General features: G+C 48.9%; 2 protein-coding genes, 1 non-coding gene and 1 pseudogene across 3 annotated transcripts in view; 2 read left to right on the top strand and 2 right to left on the bottom strand.

Annotated features, from left to right (window-relative positions):
* Positions 1–21,371, bottom strand: RAB5C (RAB5C, member RAS oncogene family). The gene is made up of 6 exons (XM_006924609.2): positions 21,225–21,371; positions 4,492–4,745; positions 2,805–2,956; positions 2,478–2,600; positions 1,456–1,549; positions 1–921 (listed from the first exon to the last, which is right to left on the bottom strand). The coding sequence occupies exons 2-6, from the start codon at positions 4,655–4,657 to the stop codon at positions 806–808; spliced, it is 651 nt and encodes a 216-aa protein (XP_006924671.1). The 5' UTR covers positions 4,658–4,745; positions 21,225–21,371; the 3' UTR covers positions 1–805.
* Positions 15,621–15,739, top strand: LOC112473277 (annotated as a pseudogene).
* A 2,079-nt stretch (positions 21,372–23,450) lies between the features above and the next one.
* LOC112473235 lies at positions 23,451–23,569 on the top strand. The gene has a single exon (XR_003043978.1). It is a non-coding gene; the product is annotated as a 5S ribosomal RNA (ribosomal RNA).
* A 1,006-nt stretch (positions 23,570–24,575) lies between these two features.
* Positions 24,576–26,906, bottom strand: part of KCNH4 (potassium voltage-gated channel subfamily H member 4) — a 16,198-nt gene continuing 13,867 nt past the window's right edge. The window contains exons 14-16 of the mRNA XM_025041748.1: positions 26,871–26,906; positions 26,165–26,238; positions 24,576–24,971 (exon numbers count right to left, since the gene is read on the bottom strand). The exon at positions 26,871–26,906 is cut by the window's right edge and continues 134 nt beyond it. Coding sequence (XP_024897516.1) covers positions 24,576–24,971; positions 26,165–26,238; positions 26,871–26,906 — 506 coding nt within the window. The remainder of the gene's footprint in view (positions 24,972–26,164; positions 26,239–26,870) is intronic.

Genomic DNA, 26,906 nt, shown 5'->3' with positions numbered 1-26,906 from the left:
TCGATTGATCGGCTGACTATATTGACAAGATACTGATTGGTTACATGTTGAAGAAAACATACAATACAAAATACAGAAAAGTTGGTTCCATCCCCTCCCACTCCCCCCCTTACCCACCCATCCCCAAATACTCATCATCGTGATTTGGTCAAAATAGGGCTCAGAGCCAGAGGTTGGGGTGACTAAGGACCAGGGGGGCGGGTTGGGTTGTAGGCAATGGGTTTGTGGCTGTCACAATAATGCTGTGGTAATGCTATGGTTTCTCTCCCAGCTGTGAGTTGGGGGGGGGAGGGAGGGCTGCAGCCTGATGCCAGCCAGCTGAGGGAAGAACTGCCTCTCCCTTCACTAGCCCCTAGGGCCTGTCCCACCTCCCAGAACCAAGCCCACTCCAAGCACGGTAAGGATACGAATGCTCTTGCTGAATATGCTCATCAGCAAGAGGAAAGAGGGAAACTACTCCAAGCCCTGCCTCCCCATGTACAAGGGTGGAGGGAACAGGGGCCCATGGCTACTACCAGCAAAGGGAGAGTGGGAGAGCAGTAGAAAGGGCATGAAGTGGGAAGAGCAGATCATATATATTAAAAAAGTGACTTAAGACTTAAAGTTGAATTAGTATTTGTACAGAAAGGTGCAGGTGGAATAACTCACTCCGGCCTATGATCAAAATTATACGGAGAAATCATGGTGGACCCCTCCCCCTGCCCCCCCAGTGGTGGCCCGAGTCATTAAGTGCGATTGGTTAGAGTGGATTCCAGTCGGGTCGTTCAGGCGGAGGAAGTGGGGGCAGTGGGCAGGCAAGGGGGGCTCAGTTGCTGCAGCACTGGCTCCGGCTGGCTGGGTTATTCTCTTGGAGGTCCACACCTCGGTTCCGGCCTGGAGCACCAGCTGCATTCTGGGGCTCATTCTTGGGGAGCTTCTTAGCTGTTTGGGAGAGGAGGGAAAAATGTGTTTGTGGGGTACCCCAGTACTGTCTCCCAATTCCACTTGAGGAGAATCTGGCCTTCACCACCTAATCACTAATAACGAACGTACCGAGGGCTTCGCTTCTATGTGCCAGGTGCATTCTGAGTGTTTCAGAAAAACAGGCAAAGAGAGGTTAAGTAGCTTCCCCAGGACTAGAGTTAATAAGTGGTAAAGCTAGGACTCGAACCTAGGCAGGATGACTCCAGAGCCAAATGGGCTAAAAAAATTCTAAGAAGTGGGTAGGATGGTGATAACACAGTTTTAGGTGGGTGGCAGGCTGAAAGGTCAGGAAGTAAAATGTTGAGACTTTGGCCCAGGCTTTAGAAACTTCTGAAGTGAAATAGCTACAAATATGGGAGTCAGATGAAGAAAATGATTTTATCAGAATATTAAAAATGGTAAAAGATTTGTTGGTGAAGGTACTCCGCAAACCTACAGAATAGCAGGCAAGTGCTATGCCCTGATATGGGGAGGGGAGGAGGGGCAGCTTACCTATTGCCATGAAAATTTCATTCACGTTCATTGCAGTCTTTGCTGATGTTTCCATGAACAGCAAACTGTTGTCGTCTGCATAGGCTTGTGCTTCCTGATTTGGACAGAGGTGAGAAAGTGGGTGGGAGGGAAATGTTGACAGTTGGCAGGGGCTGGGGCCCAGGATAAAAAATCTTCCCTGATTACAGTGCCTTATATACAACAGAGACACTGCAGGGGTTTTCAGGCCTGTAGCTCTCCAGTTCTGGGTTCCCCTGAGACATCTGCCCCATCACCCCTGATCCCCACTTCAGGTACAGCACCTCTCAGCTCACGAACATCAGCAGATGTTCTACTCAGGTTTCCCTATGTCCATTTTGCCTTCTTGCTTTTCAGAATCACTAGACTAGAAAATACTTCTAGAAAGTTATCCTACAAATACAGTAGCACATTTGAACAAAAGCACAGAAGTATGTGCATATGGACCACAGCACTGTTTCCAGTCTTTTGCTATTACAAACAACTCAGAAGCCCATCAGTTAGGGACCGGTAAAAAAAAAATAAATATACAGTGTGTAGAACACACTCCGATCTATGTAAATAAAGGGATTCATACACATGTGCATATTTCTGGAAGATGAGAAACTGAGGACCTTGGGGGAAGGGAGGTTGAGTTTCAAGGGTTAGAGAATTAAACTTCATTCTATATACCTTCTTGCACTGTTTAAGTTTAACATAAAAGTATAAAGTATTACATAAAAAAATATTTCTTTTTCAGTAAGTTTCATTTAAAAGTCAGTTTACAGAAAAAATAAGCAAAAGCTTCAGCTATCCATACGCACATACACCCTTACTGACAACGAACAAGGAGAGGCAGACAATTCCGTCCTTTCTGCCCATGCTTGAGTCACAGAGGACGGCAGATAAAGCGCCCCTGCTGCCTCCCAATGTGGCCCTACCTGAAGCCCAAGCAGCCTGGGGAAATCCAAGTGGAGCTGGCTTATTCCTCCCCCAAGTCCCCAAATCCTGTCCATCCCCCCAACCTGGAATTCCACGGCTCTCTTGCTGGCCAGGTCCGCCTTGTTACCCGCGAGTGCGATGACGATGTTGGGGCTGGCCTGCCTCTGTAACTCCTTCACCCAGTTCTTGGCCCGTGCAAACGTATCCTAGGGAGACAGGGCCAGAATGTCAAAGGGACAGAGGAGGCATTCGTCCCAAGGCCACTCACTAGAGAAGCTCGCACTGGCAGAGCCAAGGTGTCTAAGATGTCACTACCCTGAAGATTCCGGTGAGATACCCACAAATAACAGAGGAAATCTGCCCACACCCCATCCAGGAACAAGGGTTGAGAAGTAAGGGGAAGTCTTTACTGTGTTGGTGATGTCATAGACCACGATGGCAGCTTGGGCCCCCCGGTAGTACATGGGGGCCAGGCTGTGATACCGCTCCTGTCCCGCTGTGTCCCAGATCTCAAACTTGACTGTTGTGTCGTCCAAGCAGACCGTCTGTGTGAGGAAGGCCGCTGTGAGAGGAAAGGTGATGGTACCAGGTAAGAAGGAGCTCGAGCAGCCATGCCCACCCATCTCCACTGCTGCGTCCGGGCTCTGGTACTCAGAAGCCTTCTGCTGAGATAGGCACAGAAAAGCCCCTGATGTGGCAGTCAAAGCACGCCTGAGCAAGGCAGGCAGAATTTGTATTTCTCTGTATACATGTCGAGGGGGCTGCGGAATGCACAGACTTTACAGACCTACGCTCAGCAAAGGCAGGAGAAGGGAAGCCTGCTTGCACTTGGGCCATTTCAGGAGCACTCTTTGAAAAATGTGGCAAGGGGCAGGAGAAGGAAAGCCCAAGGAAATCTGACTCTAGGCTCAGAAGGGTGGGCCTGGGCCCAGCCACCCACTTCTTCCACCTACCCGCCTCAGAACAGCCCAGCTGGAAACCTTCCAAGTCCCTCAGTTTGCTCCAGGCCAGGGGTGTCACTGGCCTTCTGTTTCCTGAGGACATTCTCACATATTTAGCTATGCTGGGGATGCCTGAAAGTACAGGCTGTTCCACTGCCAGGCAGAGGCTGGGTGGCCAGCTTCCTAACCACCCCTGCCACCTCCAGGCACGCTAGCTAGCCACCACCCCCAGCTCTGACCTCAACCCATTCCTGATTGGCCACCCTGTGGCTTGACCTTCAGGGAACACACTGACCCTATCTTTGGCCTGAGGAGGCAGAGGAACATGCGGCACTTGTATAAATGCTTCGAAGGGGGAGTCCCAGAGCTGAGACTGGCAGGTGCGAGGCCCCTTTGTCCTGGGACCCAGCAGCAGAGGATCCCAGAGAGCTCTGTTTTCAAAAGTCTCTCCTGTCTGCCTTCCCCCGACCTCCCTGAGGACACGGGGCTCTGCCTCACTTCCCTCTCTCTGGCTCCAGGCTCGAGTGCTGAGGAGGCAGCAGAAGACTGCTGACACGGCCCATTCGTTTCCAGCTGCCTAGAAACCTCCTACCAACCAAGAAGATAGAGAAAGGATAGCGCAAGCCCAAGGTCGGCCCTGGCCCCTTGAGGTTTGTACTGGCTACTGAGGCAGGGGGCTGAGTCCAGACCCTCAGATCCCAAATGAATCTGGGGAATCAACGACAGGCTTGGAGCCTAAGAAAGAGTAAAAGCCAGTTTCAGAAATGCCAGCCCACTCATCAGGCCATTTCCCCATTTTGGAAAGTGGGAGGCCAAGGCAGATGCACTGCTTGGCACAGTAAGAAGGACCCGCAGACATCTTGACCCAGACTCTCTCTTCGCAGAGGCTCTGTTAGTGGAAGGGTCTTCACCAAGGTGACACAAATAATTAAGAGGCAGAACCGAGAGAGGAAGCCAGCTTTGTTTGACTCCCAGCTAATTCTTGGAACTCTAGCTTGGAGACCAGCTGCTGGATTTAATTCCAAGACCCAGATGAGGAGAGGTTCTGCTGCCCCAGGAGTTTTAGTCTCTCTGGGCAGGCAGCTCCCTTCTCCTCAATGCCAAGGTCTTTCTTTGGCCTCCGCGAGGCCACCCCCGCTCCCTTGTGCCCTCTCACCTCCAATTGTGCTCTCCTGGTACTCATGGAATTGTCCCTTGACAAAGCGGAGGACGAGGCTGGATTTGCCCACTGCGGACTCCCCCAGTAGGACCAGCTTAAACTGACAGATCTTGTTCCCAGCGGCTGGTCCGTTGGGTCGCGCTGCACCTCCCCGACCCGCCATGGCCCGTCCCGCTGTAGTGGTACCAGTGAGCGTGGGGGCAGGGGCCGGTGCTATGCAGAGAGGCACTTAGTGGAGAGGGGGCCTCCAACTGTAAAGGAGAAATCAGAAGTACTAGGTTAGCCCAGAGACTATCACACAGTGAGCCCTCCTTAAATCACAGGGCTCTCCCTCTGTCCCCCGCCAAAGACCTGGCTGACCACCTCCCCTCACCCCAACTCCCTGTCCTCCACTCCCAAAAAGTTAGGAGAAAAGCTCTTACTAGGCTGTACCATAAATATATTTGCTATACAACCATCTGAGCAGTAAAGAGAAAAGTGGTCTCCCAATTTAGGCTTGTGCATCTGAGCAAACACACTGATTTCCCAATCCCAAATATGTACATTCACATAAAAACGCATACAAGAGAGAAATGGGCATTTGCCAGCCTGGTGACAATGAAGTCAACAGGCTTCTCGGAGTACCAAAAAAATCGCCCAGGAAAACATTAGGATCTAGGTCAACAAACAATGAATTTGCAGTCTGGTAGCTAAGATCACAGCCCGCCTCTATGCAAAGCCAGAGCGGGTGGTGAGGCTGACGAGGGCACAGGGAATCCTGGGAGAAAGCTCCTCAGACAAGGTGCTTGGCTAATCTCATGGGCACTCAGGGACCAGGCCTGTGCAAGTTGTTATCAAAATGGCCATTGTGTCCTGCCATCTCCAGAAGGACTGACTTTTTCAGCCTGAGGCTGGACCGTGCACTGGAATCAAAGCCTTATCCTAAGACTCCTCCCCACAGTTCTCTCATTTTTATGGGCCAGAAGTCTCACACACATTAAAAAACAAAACACACACAAAATCAAACACACACCAATGCCAAAGCTCTGCTGGCAGTCGGAATGGCTGCCAAATTTCCCTTTTAAATAGAGACCTCAGTTCCATTCTCTATTGGCAGAGGCAGAGGGTGACGCAGAGGAAGAACAAGGGGAGGTGTGGGAGGGCGGAGACAAACATGGGACACCAAGACCTGCACCCCAGTAGCTGGTGTTCCAGCACTGACTGACATCTTAGTCACTTGGTTAGTGATAGCTTAGGAGGCACACGTCGTTTTTTTTTAAGTTTTGGAACTGCAAAGAAGGATGAAGAGTCTATTTCAAGAAGGCTGTCTAGAAGATTTATACTAAAAGATATCAGGACATATATAGAATATTTTACAAACAAGTGCTATAAGTGGGTATCATGCCCTAAACACTCTGTACAGAGTTTGAACTCAAGTTGGAAAGAAAAGATTTTGATTAGACTGTGCTTTGCGTAATGGAGTCTAAGCAGGAGGGGTCTTTGGAACAGGATGCCAAAAATGGCCCTGACCTGCCTTCTGAGCAAGGGGAGTATATTCTCTTATAGTCATAGGATGGGTGGCAAATGAAGAGGGAGATGCTTGTGGGAACCAGTGGTTGACACTTGTGCAAGAAGCTGACAGCAAAGGGCATGCTTTGTGCCACCTCGAATCATTTTTCACATCCAAGTTCTCCCAGCAAGGCATTTAAAAAGTGAGCTTCAGGAAGAATGATTCACTAACCAGGAACAAGAGTTTCCTTTCTGGACAGCACCAAAGGAAAAGAGGTTTGAAATGGGGCCACCTCTTCTTCCAAGAGTACAAGGAAGGAAGTATGTGAGGGGCGAGGATCTCAGTTAGTGACAAGAAAAGCCAGTTTTGAAATATTTTGTAGTTTAAGATGCGTTCTCTTTTACCCCCATCAATAATTTTGCAAAATTCTATGGCCCTTGAAACAAGGTCTATGATTCTGGCTTCTTTGAATGCCTTCTTCACAATGCCTGTCTACATACTGGGAATTCAAAGGGTGCTTACCAAATGAAAAAATTTTCAGACAGCTAACACTTACTGAGCAATTGCATAACCATTTTCTCCTTTAAGCTTTAAAACAAAGGCTATTTCAGATGAATAGTCTAATGTTCAGGTATTAAATGCCCTGCTCAAGGCCGCCCAGCATACAGGTGACAGAGCCTGACTGAGTAAACTCAGGTTGTCTACATGCTCATTTGTCTCCTTGCCATTCTCCCTGCTGTAGAAGAAAGATGGCAGCAATGTCCACACCATGTTTGGTTTGGGGTTGCTGAGTGCATAAGACTCTTTTTGTGGCAGCAGCTTTGCTGGCCCAGCAAGGTCTCGCCCTGGCAGACAGTCACAGTGATCCTGCAGTCCCTGAGTATTCTCAACAGTGGGAGGAGCCACCCAGGGCCAGGCAGGGTGACAGCGACAGAGGAAAACCACAATGGAATTACAAGTTGGTTACTGCCATGAATCCACATGACACAGAATCTTAGCCAGGCAACAGAGTGTGGCTGGGGCACTAGAGGAGTTATGAAAGAGTGGGGAGAGAGGAACAGAAGATGAAGTCCCCCATTCCGAAAAAAACCAAAGCTGTGGGCTACCAGCATGAGTAAACAGCACCTACAAGTCAAGAAAAACAGAGGTAACATCTGGGTCTTGTCCCTGTCAAACCAGTGGGTTTCCAAACCTGCCCAGACAGAATGCGATTTTTTAACAACTCAGAAGGAGAGACAATAACTCTTATGCAGTGGTTCTCAACTCTGTCTGCACGTCAAAATCACCAGCCCCCAGAGGTTCCAATGAAGGTTTGGAGGAGCGCCCGGGATCTGTATTTTTTTTAAAGCGCTATCCATATTCTGCCTGGCACAAACTGGCTGGTGACATGTTCTGCCTAGATGCTGGTCCTGCCTTCCACAGACACCTGAGCAGGCGCACCCGGCACTTTTTATGGCCTGCTGCCTCATGGTTTTCCTGGCCCCACTTGGTTATCACATGAACAGAGGTGGCGAACCTTCCCAGATAATAAAGCACAGAGGAAGCTGATTTTGCCATGAAGGGCACACCCAGACAGGGGGTGGTGTCTAAGACATGCGGGCGGCCCCAGCCAGAGTCCCAGGAAGCTTTATGCCATCCCCTCCCAGGCAGGTGGAAAAGGTGAATTCACACACGGAGCTGGCCTACTGCCTAAGGGAGGGAATCTCACTGTGAGAATCTTTCCGCCTGAACCAGTGGCAAGAATCATCCACAGGTGCAGTCAGGTGATGAAATTATAACCAAAAACGGCATAGTAAATGTCTCCTTTCAGACAAAAATCAAATGCTTTTTAAGAGCTAAAGTTGTAGTCAAAGTTTCTTATAAGATATAGAATGGGCCAAAGATTAAAAGGAAAAAATCTCTTCAGTAGTCTCCTCAGCACCAAGAAAAATACAAGTAAGATGAACTTCCCCCTGGATATTTTCATGAAGCTGCTGTAATGGGTGGAGCTTCAGACCCATGACAAAAGACTCTTTGCAATGACCTGCTCCCCTCACCAAATCAGAACTCTGGTTTATTCAGAGGCCATGGAGAATAAACTCCATTCCTAATCTCGCATCTTCACAGGAAAGGAAGGCAGATGCAAGAAGTGGGGGACACCTTATGCCTTTTCCTACAATGCACATGAAAGGGCAGAAGGGATCCAAGCTCCTAAACTCTCCGGCCCAGTGAACAGGCATAATGAGCATGTGCCAAGACAGTTTTGGGGCCAATGGCAGACAGAGAAAGAAAAAGCAGGACACTGCTCTTCCTTGCTCTGGGTTCCTCTGCTCCGGACACTGCAGGTCAGTGTGTCTTAAACTTTGTTCATCAGAATCGCCCAGAGCGTTTTGAGAAAATAACCTTAACTGAATTAGTATCTCTAGAGGTGGAGTCCAGAAATCAACATTTTCAAAATAAGTTCCCCCAAGTGATTCTAGGCAGCAGATGTAAGCACGAGAGCCACAGCGGATACAGGAAGGAGGGAGAAATGCGAGAGACAGAAAGATACCCCCAGATCAGCACTGTGGACAATACAGGCGGATCAGATCAGGGGTATGAACTGATTGCTGGCTTTACTCAACAACTGAAGCCTTCTCCAAGCCACCAGATGCTGCTAGAATGCCACCCCTCCTCCTAGCCTCCATTGGAAATTTTCACCTTTTCTCTAATCCATGAAGTCACCCACTTCATACTTTGTGTCCTTCCTGGTAAAACGGTGAGCAATTCCAGCTGATGGGTGTCTCTCACGCTTCCTGTTTGCTTCAGCAACTTCCTCTAGTTGACAATCTAAGTACAGCCTGGATAGTGAGCTGATTAGGGAAACCAATCAGATTCTGTTGACCAGAGGCTGGGCTGGAGACTCACTCACTCAAGGCTCACTCAACTTAGCCAGAAAGGAAGTTGGGGGGTGCCGTGAGAACCAAGTGACCCTGCCCAGGCCCCTCTAGAGGTGGTTCTGGCCAGTGACTCTTCAGCTATGTTCTCTCTGAAAAAAAGCATTCCTGAAAATTTAACACTACAAGAGTTGGGCAATAGAAGCGGACAGCAGAAGAGACTTGTTAGCTAAAAAGGGACACAGAAAGAGAGGGAACTAGTTTCAAAGGCTAAGGTAGAAGACATTTAAAAATGCAGATCAGCCAGGGAGATGATTTACTCGGACTCAAGAACACACCTCTTCATCGAAGGGGAAAAATAGCTACCACCGTGCACTGGACCAAAGGGCAGACTCACAGCAGGACTACCTGGGCCTCTAGCTGGTTGCAGAGCTACAAGCTGTGAGCTACAAAAGGTGTACCCAGTCGCCCTTCCCAGCACAACTAGCAGGTTAGGACTTGAGAGACTGAACCAGGCTTGGTTAAAGCCTGGCTCCACCATTTATTTTAATTGAGTGACCTTGGCCAAGTCAGACAAGTGACCGCTGTTAGCTTCAGTCCCATATCTATAAAATGGTATTATTTAACACTAACAACCTTATTAAATAATAAGGTTATTGGAAAGGTTCAATGAAACAACACATGGCATACACAGCGCAGTATTAGGCTGAAGGTAAATTTCCAACAAGTGCCAGGTTTATTACACTAAGAGGCTAAGTAGTTTTGGCTCATTGGTTGTTAAAGCTCAAAAGGTCATTGAAGACCTAATGCTCCTTTTCCAAACTACAGAGGAGGAGATGAAGGTGAGGTGAGGTGACCTGCCCAGGGTCATAGCCAGATAGTGGCAGAGCCTGAGCACAGGACTCATAACGCCAGCAAAGCTCCCTCATCAGAGATAGAGAACCCAAGAATATTACCAATGTCATAAAATCCACTTGGAATAATGGGGGCTACCACCTTCTGAGTACACTTTAATAAAAAATGGAAACTATGGAAAAATTAGTTTGTATCAAGTTAAAAGAAAACACTGCTGGATGGAAAACTCCTATATCTTGATTTTGGAGATACATGGATATATACAAATGTAAAAATCTGTCCAGTTGTCCACTTAAGATTTGTAAACCTTACTATATGTAAGTTACATGTCAATAAAAAGGTAAAACAGGTTTCTGCTATGGAATTTTACATATAATGAGAAATTAAAGCTTACAAATGATATGACACCAATCTAGCTCCTCTGTACATAAAATATTTTCTGCCTCCTCTTTAGTATAACAAAACTCAGAATAATAAAGACAATAAAAAGATGATGCCTGAATTAGAGGACTGAAAGAAAACAAAGATACTCAAACAGGGGCAAGATAATAGGATTCAGCACAAATATGACTGCTGCATACATATTAAGGATACATTTACTGTTTGCACTTAACTGGGCTAAAGAATTATAAAGCTGTTTGAAGCATCATCGTACTAAGAAGAGAAGCCAATATTTATGTCTTTTCAGTGGGGAGGAAGGTTGATGGTGTGATGCTCCACACTCTCCAACCAGTTCAGAGAATATCTTAAGAGGGAAAAGGGGTTTGGGGTGCAGTGGGGGAGACGGAACAAAAGAGAGGGGTGTCCTCCCACGTGGTCAGGACTACGGGATTGCTACACAAAGGACTTGTGCCTCCCTCGGAGAGTATAACAGAGTAAGCTTTGTCCTGGAAATCGGGTTGAGATTTAAGAAGCACTTTGATGCGGTTTGTCAGGCCAAGACTAGGGCTCCTCATCCCACTAGTAAGTAGGGGCCTTAGGGGAAATGGCATCAGGAGAGGAAGGGGGGGCTACCTTTACACAGCCACAGCAAGACTCCCCGCTTTCCAGGGGGAAGGGAGGTACATCATCCCAGAGTGAGTCCCATACCACTGGGACTGGACCTTGAATTTGCCCCCAGCCACCCAAATCTCTTAACTGGGATCAGTTTCATCTCACTCCCCTTTCAATGGTAAGACTCTTCTAGGGCTGAGTGCCTAGACTTACACAACACAGCAAGGCCCCGATGGAATCTAAGAGAACTCTAGCTGAGGCCACCAAGTCCACAAACACCTGCAAAAGAGGCCAGTGTGCAGAGGCACCAAGAGGTCTCAGCCCTGCATACACATCACCAAGTGGTCCTTTACCATACTGTCCAGGCTGAACCTGGAGCACTGCCAGGAGTCAGCAGGACAGAGCACAGCTGCTCCTGCAGCCCTATCCCTTGTGCAGGTAGGCCTGCTATGTCATTCAGGACGGATGCTAAGCTGGGTTAGGTGGGAGCCCCTTGAGGGACAGACCTCCAGTTCCTGAAGCACTGCCCCAGCGAGAACACCAAGAAATCCTTCTCTAAACTCCAAGCTGCTTTCTCAGCTCTTGACAACAGATGGGTTCCCTAGGGAGGCTGAGAGAAGCAGAGTCAGCGCTAACTTCAGGCCAAGGATGGAAACCTCCAGTCCCTGCTCCCTCTCTCCCTGCACCCACAGGGAGGAAGGCTGCCGGGGGCGGGGGAGGGGGGGGACATCTCCACGTAGCTGCTGACACAGCTTGGTCAGTGTGATCTGCCCATACTGTTCACAGAAGGGCTCCAGGATTCATGGGCAGCTGTAGGATTCTCATTCACTGGCTACCAGAGGAGCCAGGCATTTCAGTGGCAGGTTAGGAAGGAAGGCCAACCAGACAGGGGATGACCTAAAGCTGTACCAGCAAGGCTTGTCCTGACTACTGATTCTATGAGGCACCAGGGGCCCTAGGCCCTAACAATGACATTCCCAAGAGATTATTCTCCTTAAGAGGGCCTGGCCTCCGACTCAGCACAGCCCAGTCAGCAAGGCTGTGGCAGATTCTCTGGCCCCACCCAGGGCGGCTCTATAAGAAGCCTCAAGCAAAAGCTCAATTTGAAGTCTGGCACTTTCTGCAGCACAAATCCACACACACATCCAGCTAAGGGGCATGGTGAGCACTGGACTGAGGCTGTATGACTGCTCACCCCCATCAGCCAGCTCTTCACCTGCCAGTGCCAGGTTGGGAAGCTAAGGAGAGCCAGCCAAGGCACAGGTTCTTGCCTGGCCCCAGTCTACACTCGTGGTGGTCCCAGGATGGAGCACAAGTTATGTGAAAGCTGGGCAGCATTTCTGCTGATCCACAAGCCTCACAACTACCCTCTATTTGTTTTGCTCATGCAGTTACTATTTACTTAGGACAGACAGTTCTCACTGGAATCTCATCAATGCAGGGCCTTTCTTCCCCTCTGCCTCGGGAGGGTCTCTGTAGGGGCCAGGAGTACCAACCAGGACAGGTGCCACTTCTGCTGCTGCCCCAGGCCCAGAAAGACTCCAAGAACTTCTGCTGAAGGTCAGGGTCATCAGCAGCACCTGTTCATCCAGCTATTCATACCAACAACTGCAACAGACACCTCTCACAAACCCTTCTTGTGTTCACAAAGAACAAAAATCAAAAGAAAGCCAATTTAACTCGCTGCCCTCTTTGTCTTGCCCTCATCTCCTCAACAGGGAGCAGAGGACAGAGGTCATGTTTGAGAGGAGAGCAAAGAGAATCTGGTATGGGATACCAGCAAACTGAATTCCTCTTGCTCAGCGACCACATACACTGCGGTCATAGGCTGCCCAATGAACAAGAAACAAGGTCAAAGTTCCCACTGGGAGATATGAGGGGCAACAGCTGCTCTCGGGAGCCTAGATGCCAAAGAATATTTTAGGCTGACTTTTTGTCTTAATTTTTGCTGAGCAAAATGTAGAATGGTGCCAGGTGAAGAAATCAGGCAATGAATGGGTCTAAAAAGTTTCAATGAATTAATTACACTTCTACTTTCATGGCCCTAAATTTTCAGAAGACTGTTGAAGGTGGTGAGAAGTTGGAGAACTTGGGGGCTTGAGGGCTGGGAGTGAGAAAGTGAGAGAAATTAAGGGCATTGCTGCAGACAAAAGGGTCACAAAACAAAATCCTCAAAGGCTGGACTATGAGTTTCCTTCAACAGCACATGACATCAAACTTGACACGCTGACACACAGTGCTCATAAATGTGGTGAACTGAGCCTACAATATAGGCCTGGTTATGTCTGGCAAGTGAATGGGGCAGCTGAAGGCTTAAATACACATCCATCTGCCAGATGGCTCAGATCCCCAAAGAGAGCCACAGCCCAGCAGAGAAGACACCTAACTATCCCAGATAGGTTCCTTCAGCACAGGGGTGAAGAGGACAAGTGCTGTGGAGTCAGCAAACTTCAATTCCTGGAGCCACCACTTACTAGGCTGACCTTGTGTTGTGCTGCTGAACCCATTTCCTCACATGTGAAATGGAAAGACTAATATCCATCTCCCAGAGCTGTTGGGAAGAGGATGCATATGAGACTCTTAGCAAAGGGTCTGGCTCAGAGCAAGCACTCAGTCAATGTTCTCAGGGCAGGGAATCCCCTGCCCCTCGACATCCCTATGAAGGAAGTGGATTCCTCAGTCAAAACCTTCAGATACTATTCATGCACCCTTTTGCTTCCAGTTTCCCTGGACTCCATTCTTCAGTGCCCCTCATTTGGAGAGAATGCTGAATCAGATAACTAGTATAGTGTGAATGTTTATGTCCCTCCAAAATCCATGTTGAAATCCTAATCCCCAACGTGATGGTATTGGGAGGTGGGGTTTGTGGGAGATTAGGCCATGAGGGCAGAACCCTCATGACTGGGATTAGTGCCCTTTTAAAAGATGCTACGGAGAGCTTCCTTGCCCTTTCCATCATGTGAGGACACAGTGAGAAGCTGGCAGTCTGCAATCCGGAAGAGGGCCTTCATCAGACTCCAACCATGCTGGCACTCTGTCTGATCTTGGACATCCAGCCTCCAAAACTGTGAGAAATAAATTTCTTTGCTTATAAGCCACCCAGTCTATGAGATTTTGATATAGCAGCCCAAACAGACTAAACAACTTTCACCAGTGTCCTAGATAAAGGACAGCTCACGCCTGATGTCCTGTGTCTTGTTAACAACCCTAACCTGTATTCTCTCAAGACTGGTTTCCAAAGCCACAAAAATGGAGAAGACCACCATCATTCAAAAAAATCAGCACTAAGTTGAAATCCTCAACCGGGCAAACCATAGCCCCTTAAAAAAAAAAAAAGCCCACGACACAAAGCATCTTATAGCCCAAATGCCCTCCCTTCCATCTCAAAGCCTCTCTCAGGAAAGGGAAGAAGTGGTTCAGTTGTGGAGAGGGGGAGGGGACAGGACTAGGACAGCTGACAAAGAAACCAGAGTTCCTTTTAAAAACCAGGCTGAAAATACTAGATGTTTGGAAACTGGCATCATTAATCACCACAGCCATCTAAGCAACTCAGAAAGCGATGTGATGCCTAGGAAAGCAGCCAGGGTTCAGGAGGCCACCCACGTCACCCCCACCCCCAAGCCTGGGTTGCTTCTGACAGAGTCACCTGAAGGGGATACACACGAAACTATGAATAGAAGGCAAGAGGCTTGTAAACCAACTCCTATTAAGATCCCAAGTTAGTGTTTCCAGCAGGGTTCAAGTTACACATCTTCGGAGGGATGACAGTACAACAGAAGGATTTAAGCTAGTCAATAATTCAGGATCACAGCTCAAAGTGACAGCCTGCCCTGAGCCCGCCTAGAGCCATAAGTCCTGCACAAACTCTCCCAAAGGGGAGGTCTGTTTTTGAATGGAGGCAAAAGAATGCCAGTCCAGACCACATGGACTCTCTTACCAGACTGAGTCCTGGAAGGTTTGGCTGGAGAACCTAGTGCCTGAAAGAGAGGACAATTATTACCTCATCCTCCCAACTGGATAGGATACTCCAGAGTAAATAACGAATCTGACCATTTTTGGATCAAAGCATTAGTCAGGGGTATGAGAAGAATGAATGGGTGAGTAGAGAAGCAATAGCTTTCTATTGGGTTCAACTCCAGGGTTCTCACACGCTGGATTTCCCAGGTGCGTCTCCATCTTTCCCGACTCCGGAGTCTCCAGTGACTGTGGCTAACCATCAAGAGAAAAAAACAACTTGAACCCAGCCACATAATTCCATATCAACATGGCTAGAGGAAATGTTTGCTAAAAAGGCAGTAGCCTTGGAGAAACAGTTGATTCTAAGACTGGGGCAGGAAATACACAAGGTGAGCCTGGAGCATCTCATAGTGCCTGCAAAGTAAGGAGCGCTCAAAAAACCAAAAACTAAAAAACAACCCACAATGATGGGGGTAAATCAAAGGGACCTGAAAGACCTCCCAGTGACCACAGCTAGAACAATTTGAGCAATAAAATAGAGTAGTATTGGATTATAAACCAAAATGCAAGACAAATATCCATGAGTCTGTACTGATATAAATAACAGAATAAACAAATGGGGGAGAACTAAACAAATCTCTTGTGCACAAGAATTCCAAATAAGTCATGTAGATACTCTGCCCTCAAGGAGAGGAGCATAACTCCCCACTCCTCAAGGGCGGGCTACACATAGAGACTTCCTCTTCCAAAGAGGACAATGCAAAAGAAGGGAGGGGAGACAGCTGGACAAACCTGCAAACATCGCCTCAGCCAGGTGACCACAGGTGACCGCCACAGTTCTAAGGCATGTTGATTGTATTTACACTTGATATGATGTGATGAAAATGGCACTTTCCTATAAGTGTTTACCAAACACTTATAACCCCAGTCTAATGATGAGAAAAACATCAGATGAATCCCAACTGAAAGACCTGCTAGTCTACAGCCACGCTACCCTCAACAAGCCCGATCCTGTCTGATCTCAGAAGCTAAGCAGGGTCAGGCCTGGTTAGTACGTGGATGGGAGACCACCTAGGAAGACCAGGTGCTGTAGGCATAAAAAATAAAAAATAAGGGATTGTAAGCTGACAAGGCCCTTGCAATCTGTGAGGTCAATCAAAGGTTGCCTCGCCAAATAAATAAATAAGTAAGCAAATAAATAAATAAATAAAGGACATGCTATAAAATACCTGATCAGTATTCCTCAAAACTGTCAAGGTTATGAAAAACAAGGAAAGTCTAAAAAACTATCACAGCCAAGAAAAGCCTAAGGAGACATGACAACTAAAGTAATGTGGTGTCCTAGATGGGATCCTAAAACAGATAAAGGATATTAGATAAAAACAAAGGAAATCTGAATAAGGTATGGACTTTAATAATATAGCAACAGTGGTTCATTAATTTTGACGAATGTACAATACTAATGTAAGATGTTAATAACAGTGGAAACTGGGTGCAGGGGTTTATGAGGAAACTCTACTACTTTTGCAATTTTTCTACAACTATTCTGAAATAAAAAGGTTATTTAAAAAAAAAACAAGCCAGTGACTCATCTTGTGACAAAAAGAGATCCAAGGACTCCACAAACTCAGGTTCGTAAGGACAAGTTGACTTTATAGAGAGCCGGGCTAAGGGATGAGAGGGAAGTGGGTTGGTGGGAGCCTCAGCAACAGTCCTGAGGAGAGCAGAATATCCAAATCCGCAGGCACAGGGCAGAATTTAAAGGCCATACCTGTGGGTTACACAAGGGAAGGCTGCTCTCACCACTGCCGATCCAGCTGAGCTTGTGCAGATGTGCAAAGTAGCACCCACAGGCTGGAGTTAAATTCACTTCCACTGGCCCTTGCTATGTAAGTCCTGGCCTGGGGTTGCTGTTGCCTCACCACACACAGCTGCAGAAACACAGTGACCAGGTTCACATGCTGTAGAAATTAGTCAGAAGGACTGAGGATGGTCCAAGCCTTGCCCATCTTTTCCTGTGAAACTCTTCACTGGAAATGGAGATTTGGAAAGCTCTACGCTCTGGAATTTAGTTTGGCACCTGTCCCTGCCTCCTGCCCACCTCCTCTATCATCTATACTGTAACGTTCATCCTATTTACCTGTCTGTTTGCTCTTCTATCTGTGAGCAACTTTCTAGAGGACGGTTTGAAGAAACGGCCCACGCTTTGGGATCCGGTGGGTATGAGTGTGAATCCCAGGTCACCACATCCAAGCTGCATGAGCTTAGGAAGTGTGTGTTAAGGGGGATGGGCAGGCATTTGCTTCAGGGACAGGTGTGAATGTCTGCCCTTTAACAACCACAGGAGGAGCTCCTATGCTGGGCACTTTGGTAGGACTGGACACACAGATAAAACAGGACATAATTGGTGCCCCTACAGAGCTCACACACTAGACAGGAAGTAAACAAGAAGCAATGTGAGGAAGCACAAGGGGGAGAAAAGCCCTCAGCCTACCTGCAGGGACAGAAGGCTTCACAGAGGAAGCAACATCCCAACTGAGCTTTGAAAGGATGGGAGGTGCAGCTCCCAGGAAGGTGAGATGGAGATCCTTCCAGGCAAAGAGAAGAGCTCACCGTCCAGAGGTCTGGCAAGGAGGGGCTGTGAATCCTGCATAGGATTCAAGCACAAACTTTCGATTCCATCCTCTGCTCTGCCACTTACTGCAGAGTTCTCCACCATAACATGGGGATTAAACAGAGAACCTTCCTCCCGGGGCTGTTATGAGAATCAAAGGAGTCAGTATGTCTGAAGGGCTCTGGAGAGTGCCTGGCTCATATTAAACAAAGCTCAAAAAGTTTAGATTTTATTTGTACTATTGTTCCCATATACAGGATATAGGAATATGTACTCCGAAAACTAATCTCTTATGAGATTATTAATCAGAGGACACCTTAAGAACTACTTCAATTCTCCTCTGCCAAGGCTCTTCAAGGCACTGGTTTGGGGGACGTCCCAGTTTACATATCCTACCTGAAGCAGTGCTTCTCAAGTAGCCTCAACAAAAGTACCCATGACTCAAGTTAGGAAAGAAAAAAGGCAAAAGCCCAGGAATTTGGGAATCGAACCCAAAGCACCCTGCTGCAACCAAAATATTGTCCTCAAGCTTCTTGTTTTAGCTTAAATTCATGCAAACTTTGCATTCCAATCTGTAATAGATTTAGGACTGTTTTAATATGAAAATGCTTAAAACTGAAAAAGACTGAATGAAGTGCCTAGAAGAGGCGAAGACATCACCTAGTCTGTGTCTCTGAGTATCCACAGCATATGACTCTAGCAGGGTCTGAGAACCCTCGAGGGAGAAGCACAACCATGGCCTTGGCATTCTCTTCTAGAAAATGGAACTACAACCCATATAAATTCTGTTCACTATCTATGAAACAAGACAATATACGAAATGATCCAGCAACACACCAGACATCACAGAGACTCTTGGTACAAATGTTGAATCAGAATCCTAGAGAAGAATTATGATGTACCTTTACAACCCCAGGGATCCGCAAAATTGTTATTTTGTGAATATTTATCTGTGCCAGGAACTAGACTAGCTCCTTTACCCTTTGTTTCTAATTCTGCAGATATTTTGTATCCCCATTTAACTGGAAGAAACAGAGGCTCAGGTAGGTCAAGTAACCGAGCCCAAGGCCATGCAACTGTAAATGGGGGAGTCCAGATGACACCTCAGGTCTGGCTACTCTAAAGCTCTCGTGCCTTCCACCCCATCACACTGCTTCTCTGTTTACAGGGCAAGGGTCAGAAAAAGGTTCTTTCTAAGAAGTACTTGCTTAATGGGGCTAAATTTAAACTATGACCTTGCTCTGTTTCCGTGTAAATTCTAGTGAAAGGAGCTCTTGGTGGAGAGCCGCATTCTTCCCAGCTGCAAACAGGAGGCAGCACCAAAGAGGAATCAGAGGGGTAAGCAGAGACCAGCTCCACTGGTTCCCCATGCCCTTAATCTTGACCAGAGGGACCCCTGAGTCCACTCACTTTTGCTTTCGTTTTCTAGCCATAATAATTTTTCTCGTTTCTAAGAAATTAATGGCAGGCAGATGTCAGCAAACTCTCATGGTCCCCAGAGAAATAGGAAAAGGGGATCAAGAAAGAGGCAAGGAGGGTGGGGAAAGGGTGGCGGAGAAAACCGGAAGCAGAGGAGGAGTGCCAATGATGAGGAACGCTAACGGGTCTTGGGCCACTGCCTGCTCACCTTGCATGTTCATTCCTTTAACAAACAGACTAAAGGGGAGCCCACTATTAGGAAAGATGAAGAACATCTAATCCCAAATCCCAAGTCCTGGCTCTACCACTTTGTCTGATCTAAGGCAAGCTACTTAAATTCCTTCAGCATCAGCTCTAAAGTGGAGGTACAAATCCCACTGTCTCCGATGACTCTTGTGAGGAACACGTGTGAAAAGAACTTTGTAACTTGAAAATGATTTATAAAAATTACTTGTTACCACCCCTCTATAGTATAAAGGCAGAAAAAGGCCCACTAGTTATGAGGCAAGAGAGGAGAGTAAGGGCATCAGAGAGGAGGAGCTTCTGTTCCACACAAAGCCCTCTCTCTTTCTGCCAAGCAATGCCAGATCTCGAGATCTGTGGATGCCAGAAGTGGCTGCCTAACCACCTGGAGCACTGGTGCTTTCCTTGTCTCTCTAAAAGAGAGCTTCTCCTTCGAAAGCCTGTTTCAGAATCAGAGCTGAGACAGCATGTCCAGACAAAGAAGGTTACCTCGGAAGACTGGCCAGCCTCATCCTGGGACTCCCAAAGAGGTCCAGAAACCAGTCTACTACTGAGGAGGTAAGTTTAGTCAGAGACCAATGGCTGGTAAGCAGTCAGGCCTCTCTGGCTCTGACCCTCAGAGGCATAGGCTGACCAGATTAGAGAAACTAGGTTGACCACAGAAGTCTCCAAAGACCCTCAAAAGGCCCCCACACAGATAAACAGCTTGTGATCTATTGATCCTAATAAGGAAGTCTTTTTTTGTTGTCCAATAAAAATGAAATAAGTGCATCCCAGGTCTAGCTCAAAAGTTTGGAGGAGTCAGACACTGGTCACTGTCCAGAAGTTGTCAGAAAGATCTCAAAGCAAAAAGACTTTAGCACTTGTGAGTAGCATCCAAGGGCAGTAAAGATAGCCTAGAACACTGAGGAGCTACAGAAATTCCCAAAGATTGCGTGGCCTTCCCTCCCTTCCTCCACTGTAGATAGCTAGGGTCAGTCACGGCCTCAAAGAGTCAGGCTGCTCGCATTAAGGTACAGTCTCTGGCCTGTACTTTGGCCACATAACAAAGAACCTCCCAGTTTGGTCTTAGCCAGCAGCCATTTCACACACCTAGGTCCCAAGCAATAGACAAGGATCAGATGTCAGTACGGGATGTCTCTTGGAAAGGCTGGCAGGTATGGGAATTCTTTGGGCTACAAAAATTAGCACATTAAGAACCCAGAAGTGCCATTATGATCTTAATTTATTCTTCTATAATCTACAATTTGTCCAAGCCCAGAAGGGATTGCAGCTAGATCCTGGGGCTAGAAGTGGCATGTACCTGTTGATCAGGGAGGGGTATAGGGGTGGGTGTGTGTGTGTGTGTGTGTGTGTGTGTGTGTTTAGGGGTGGGAAGGAAAAAGCTCAGGACACTTCAATTTCAGACTCCTCATTTTTAGTTTTTCTCTTCCTCCCTAAAGACCAGCAGACAGCAGTCCCAGGAGGTGCAGTCCCTCTGAGGCGGCTGGTAACCGCTCACATGCTCTGGGAGGACGGCCCTGAGCCTGGAGCAATGGGGGGTGAGGTGGCGGGGGGAGAGTGAGAAGATAATGAATGTGCAGATCCACCCCGATCTGTTATCTGGAGTAGGATTAAGCAAACCTCAGCTAATTTTTCAGAGGCAAGAAGAGAGATACACTCAGAGGATAACACAACTGGAGAACAACATAACTAGAGGGCAGGGCTGGGGGCAGAGAGGGCAAGACAAGAAGACAGCTCATTCCTAAATAGTGACCCAGACTTTAAACTCTGCTGAGATCCTGGTTTGCTCTCTGGCTTGAAGGAAGAGATGAAGTAAGGAGTTGGGGAGCGTGTGCGTGTGTAATGGTCTTATCCAGGACCCCACCCCGTACACGCTTCCAGAAAATCGACATAGAATTCCTTTAACGTTGGAGAAACAATTGCTTTTGTGGGGCAGGTGGAAGGAAAACGGCGACAGACAGCACTCCTCGCCACTTCTAAAAGATAATGGGGGCAGGCTCTTTCATACCTGGCAAAGATTCCTCCAATTCTAGGAGCAGAACTTAGGGTCTCTGCCTCCCACTACTGGACTGGACAGGCCAGAGGAGAGCCATGAGGGTTTCCCAAGGCTCACGAAGGGTAGGTGAAAGAAGGAAAGAAGGGCTCCCCTTCTGGCCCGGCGCCTGAGGAGCTCCTTAAGAGGGGGCTACGGGTCGGGGGAGGGGTCAGTATCTCCCTAAGCCGGGGATGGGCGGGAGGAAGGGCTGCCCCGAAGAGACTTCAACGCGAGCAAGACACTGAGTCCCGGGACAGGGACACTCACGGCGGTTCCGGGGCGGCGGCGTTACTTGGGGCTGGGGCTCGGACAGGCTCCACTCCTCTACCCCCGGCGGTGTCCCAGGCTCCGGCCTCCACTTCCGCCTTTCAGTCGCTCCGGATCCGGATCTCCACCTCCGACCCGCCCCTCAATACTCCAGATGACTGACAGGGTGGATAGACCAATGGGAGGGAGTCGTGGCCAACTCACCAGCGATGCCTGTCAGGTGCGCGGGAGATGCGAGAGAGCGCGCGCGAGGGACTGCGGGACTTGTAGTTCGCAGCGCTGGGAGGACTCGGTGGCCTCCTGGGATTCGGGCGTAGGGTGGAGCCCGCTGCCGGCGAGGCGGAGCCCGGCCGGGAACTTTTTAAGGCCCGACCTGCCAACAGCGTCACCGCGGATTCCAGGCACCCAGAGGATAAAGCGGATGGCCGAGCGTTGGAAGAGGGAAGACGGCTGCGTGTGCAGAATTGTGAAGGGAAAAACATGGTGTGAATGAATATATGCACACGAGGCCGCCTGGACTAGTCTTGAGCTTTCGCTACCCCAGAGAAGACACTGTCTGCACTTTCAGGCCAAGTCAGCTCTGGGAGCCCCATTGTTGGGGACCTTCCATGATGGGGAAGGTGATGGAAGTGCTGTAGGAAGGGTTCTCTGGAGGCTACTGAGTGAGATCAAAGGGAGAACTCCTGCCACTGCCCAGCGATAAACCAGGACCCTCCTCCTTAGGCTCGACCCCAAAACACACCAGGACCACCTCTGCCTCTGCCTCCCCCGACACCCAGCTGGAATCAGCTCTTGTCTCTGATGCCAGATACAGAGCCGGACCATTTCTGCCTTGTCTCTCCCCATCCATAAATACAGATTAGAACGACTTCTGTTTGCCTCCACCTCACCCTCCATATAGATCAAGATTGGTTCTATTTTTTCTGCTCCCTTCAGTGTGGATTAGGACCACTTTTGCTTCTGCCTACCCCCTAACCCACCCCTCAACACAGACCATACCTCCTCTGCTTCTACATCTCACCCCCAGAGACACTACTTAAAACCTGTATGGAATCAAAGCTCACCCCAGAGATGGCTGTAGGCATTGTTCCTATGACACGAGCTAACACCAATCATACTCTGGAGCCTGAGCTAGAGAACTGACCTGTCTGGAACAACCTGCCACAAAACTGCCCACACCTATTTCCATCTGGTCACCAGGGGACCTCTTTCTAACAACATTCATGACACTCACCTCCCACCCCTGTAATGATCATCAGAGAACTGAAAACTAAGAGGGAAGAGAGGGCTTATGAGGGCAAAGAGGATGGAGTGGAGTGGGATTCCTACCAGGTTCTTGGCTGCTGACAAGCTCTTCCCCTAGACCCTGCTGTACCTGGCCTGAAACAGGTATAGGATTGATTATCCAGGATTGGTGGAGACTCCCATGGGTCACCTTTCCAGGTGTAAAGGTGAGCCTGAGCCGGGATTCTGTCCCCCCACATATTGTGTCTGAATTTGGCTGTGACTGGGCTAGAGAGAGGAGTGGGTATAATGGCCCATAGTGACTCATTAAGGTTTCTGCCTCATCCCCAGGGCCTCTGGTGGCATGAATGTGGTGCCAAGTGGATTGGTTGGCGTCTTTGCTTTTCCTAGAGACAGCAACAGGGCCCTGGGGGTATGATGGGGGAGTGATGGCAGTGTAGGCTCCTCCAAAGCCCTGGGGCTCTCAGACCAACCTTCAGAAACAGCCAGAGCCAACAACTACAAAAATAGAGTTTATTTCCTATCCAAAAATGAGCACAGGCTATTGTGTGGTAAAGGAGAGCAGGAGACCAGGGTGAGTTTATAAGAAGTCAGGGCCCTGAGTGAGACCAAGTTGGAAGGGGGGAGAACAGGCTTGGCTGAGGTCTGGGGGCAAGGGAGGGATAGAAAGTGATGCTGGGACTGTTTCAAGTTGCTGGCAGCAGAAGAGACCACCTTCAGTGAAAGCCTGCAGAAAGAAACAGAGATGTTGACAGGCCCAGACCCAGGGGGTAGAAACAGACATTGCTGGGCCCAAAAAGTACCCACTGGGACATAAGAACCTGGCAGCACATTCTAAGGCAAGGATTGCAAACTCACAAACCCACAGAGACCAGACAAAGAATTCAAATGAGGGAAGCTAGCTGGATGTTAGAAGACAGTCAAGAAACATGGGGACTGCAAATAAGTAAAGAATGTAGGCCTCATCTAAAATGGACAGTGGTCTATGGCCATGCCGCCCTGAACAAGCCCAATCCCGTCTGATCTCGGAAGCTAAGCAGGGTCGGGCCTGGTTAGTACTTGGATGGGAGACCACCTAGGAAGACCAGGTGCTATAGGCATTAAAAATAAAAAAATTAGGGATTGTAAGCTGACAAGGCCCTTGCAATCTGTGAGGTCAATCAAGAGTTGCGTTGCCTGAATAAATAAGTAAGAGACAGGGAGAGGAAGGAAGGAAGGAAAGAAGGAAGGAAGGAAGGAAGGAAGAAAGAGAGAAAGAGAGAAAGAGAGAAATACGGTGGCCACCCAACACCAGCTGATTATTGCCAGATGGAATGTTAGCTCAGGATTGTCAGATGTCCTAACATTTTTTAGAGAAGCTGGAATATCTAGATTTTTATGTAAAGTCGTTTGATTTTTTTGTTGGCAACTCATTCATATTTTGAAAAAAAAAATGCTGAGAGCCAAAGAATACACATCTGGGGGTCCTCAGCTTGTATTCTGTGTGGCCTGTGGGATGCAGTGAGCCCCTCCAGCCTGGGGTGATAGTGGGAAGCCTAAGAAGTCTTGGTTGCTCAAATGCCAGCCAGGATCTCAAACCTAGCCCTCTTGAGGTGACATTGCTCTCAAGGTCTCCAGCAGACACCCAGGGACTGGGACAAAAGACCTCACAATATCATGACAGTATCTCTGCAGTGGAATCTGCAATCTATCCCTCTGGCTGTAGACACAAAGATCCTACATGGTCTTGCCTTAGTCTTCATTTCCCAGGCTGGATCTGGGGCCCTTCCCCATCCCCTTCCGTTCCTTCATCTCTACCTTACTCCAGGTCCTGGGGAGAAGGCAGGACATCTCATCTGCCCAGTCCAATGGCCACCACGGTCTGTCTCATGCCTGTTGGGTTCCACAGCCTCAGGTGGCTCCCCTCCCAGAGAAGGAAGATAGGGGAAGGTTTGGAAAAGGAAAGAGGGTCTGAAGTAACCAGGCTTTGTGATAAAGTCCTGAGAATCCAGCACCAACCAGACCAGCTGGTGGCTGCTGACCCGAAGCAGGATGCCATGGGCCCAGCTGTTCCCTGATGGCAGGTGGCAATGCCCACCCCAGACAGGCCTGGGCCCGGGGCCAGGGTCAGTGGAACGTGTCTGACCTGGACCGGAAGTTGTGCCTCATGAGGCCTGGAGATGCGGGTGAGGCCTCTGGCACTGGGGAGGGTGCCAGAGGGTCAGGCTCTAAAGGGTAATGGGACAAGATGGAGGGTCTCAGGTTGGGAGGTACAGCCCCCATCTCTGCTGTCCCGACACTGGCTTGGCAGTGGACCTCAGCGAGAGTAGTATCCTGGAGGCTAGGTGGTGGTCCAGACGGACAGGGAGAGATGCCCGGAGGCCTCAGCTGGGGGCACGGAGGGGCTGAGGGCCAAGCCGAGACTATTGGGTGGCCTGGGGAACCCAGCCGGGCCTGCAGCAGTCCTATCATGTGTCGAAGCTCCTGGCTGAGCTGAGATACTTCCTGGTTGAGACGGGAGATCTGTTGAAAAGACATCAAATTTTTTCCCAGGTGCCACAAAAATCGCCACTCTCCTAAGCGCACCTCCCCTCTACAACTTCCACAACCACTCTCTGCTCATGGCCACCCTGAGAAGGCAGGGCAGGAGCCTCTTTCCAAAAAGGATTTGAGCAGCAGCTATTGCCATTCTCCCCATCGCCCTAGTTTTACAAGATGTAGAAAAATGTGCTCAAAGAAGCTGCTTAGCTGTGAAGTGACAGACGTAGCCTTACTGTCAGGTGATCCTATCATAGAAGTTCAAGTGTCTATTCAGTGTTTTTCAAATTTCAGAGAGTACAGAATCAACTAAGAAGCTGGTAAAAAAAGCAGATTTTGGGGCCCTACCACAGATACTTCAAACTGGGTGAGGCCCAGGTTCTCCAGGTGCTGATAGACATTCAGGGAACCTGGAACCTAGCCTAGAACTGTGAGAGGAAGCAGGACGGGTACTCAGTCTTGCTGAACAGGGGTTGGCCCCGCCCCCAGCTCCAGGGCCTGCCCAAGCCCAGGTGCTCCCCTGGGAACCCCGATGTTTATCAGAATGAGGGAAGGCCAACTCCCAAGGGCTGGGCCTGGCTGCACTGTGGCGACAGCTCTGAGATCCCTGGGGAAGAGAACTAGGCAGTCTCAGCATACAGGATCTGGGCTCTTCCTGACCAGAATTCAGAGACTGGAGTTCAGTCTCTCAAGGCTGAAGGCCTCTCAGCCTCCCTGTCCTCTGCCCCGCACATCTGCTTAGCACTCATTTCCCAGGGCTGGGATAAGGGAAAGGCCTGGAGCATTGTGACTTGGTGGAGGGGACATTCTGTGCAGGAGAGTGTGCTAAGTGGTGCCGAGAAGAGAGGCCTTCTTTCCAGGCTGGACAACCTGAGCCAGCTGGGAAGAAGGGGAAGAAGCGATCAGTGAGTACTCAGAGCGTTCCAGGGACTGGGCCAGGCATTCGTGAGCTCTCATTGCCTCCTCACAATGACTCTGGGAAGAATGGGGGATTATTTTCCCGATTTTTAGATGAGGAAATCAAAGTTCAGAGTAGTTGTGGGATTTGCCCAAGGTCATCTAGCTAGTGTGAATATCTGAATTCAGGACTCTGGCTCCAAACCCTGAAATGCCCCCTCTGAAATATGAGGCATGTCTCTGATCCCAAGGTTGAAGGGGAGGAGCCAGCCCCAACCTACCTCCTGGTTCAGTCTGCAGATCTTTTCCTTCATCTCCTCAGCCTCAGTGGCCACTTCCTGGCTGGGCCTGGTCCCTGAAGGCAAAATAGGGAGAAGGGATGCAGGGTGAATTCAGGGAGCAAGAGTCTACAGCTTGGGTGAAGCCCCCTCCTGTTGCTGGGCAGGCAGAGAGCAAGAGGAGAGGAAGCTCTGGGGTCAGGATGATGGGGAACCTGAACTCTCAAGTTGGTTTCAGGATCTATGACTTCCCCAGCCCCTATCCCTCCAGCTTCAGATATCAGATCTTCTGATATCTGAACACAGCAGTGTTCTTATCATGCTTTTATGCCTTGCAATAACTGCCTTACTCCATCCCTCAAACTCCTACTCACTATTATGATCCAACTCAAGAGTTCCCTCTAGGAGTAAGAGTTAGGGGTGCTCTCCTCTCCTACCTCAGAGCCCTGTTCTTGTCTTAGTTGTGGTAATCAGCATGCTGTTCCGGACTTGTTTATCTGAGTGCACAGCTGTCTCCCCCGCTAGACTGGGAGTTCACTAGGAGTGTGGGCTAGGTTAGGTTTATCTGTGTATCCCCAGCAAAGTACCTGGCACATGGTAGGCCCTTACTACATGTGAGATAAATGGATGGATGAATGGATGAATAAATGAACGAATGAATAGCAGACGAATGGATGACAATGAGTTGAAGTCCACTTCTGGCTCTTACCTGTAGGAGGGGCCTGTGAGCGGGGCCTAGGGTGCT

Source organism: Pteropus alecto, unplaced genomic scaffold, assembly GCF_000325575.1.
Source record: "Pteropus alecto unplaced genomic scaffold, ASM32557v1 scaffold98, whole genome shotgun sequence".
NCBI lineage: Eukaryota > Metazoa > Chordata > Mammalia > Chiroptera > Pteropodidae > Pteropus > Pteropus alecto.
The sequence above is the reverse complement of the archived record's forward strand: the minus strand, read 5'-3'. Positions and strand labels throughout refer to the sequence as shown.

What these genes read in the sequence shown, in the direction of transcription:
- RAB5C (XM_006924609.2), bottom strand. Translation starts at nt 4,657, where the DNA reads ATGGCGGGTCGGGGAGGTGCAGCGCGACCCAACGGACCAGCCGCTGGG. An exon ending in TCTATGACATCACCAACACA is followed by an intron (nt 2,601 to 2,804) that starts GTAAAGACTTCC and finishes CTGTCTCCCTAG; the next exon opens with GATACGTTTGCACGGGCCAA. An exon ending in TGAAATTTTCATGGCAATAG is followed by an intron (nt 922 to 1,455) that starts GTAAGCTGCCCC and finishes TCTCCCAAACAG; the next exon opens with CTAAGAAGCTCCCCAAGAAT.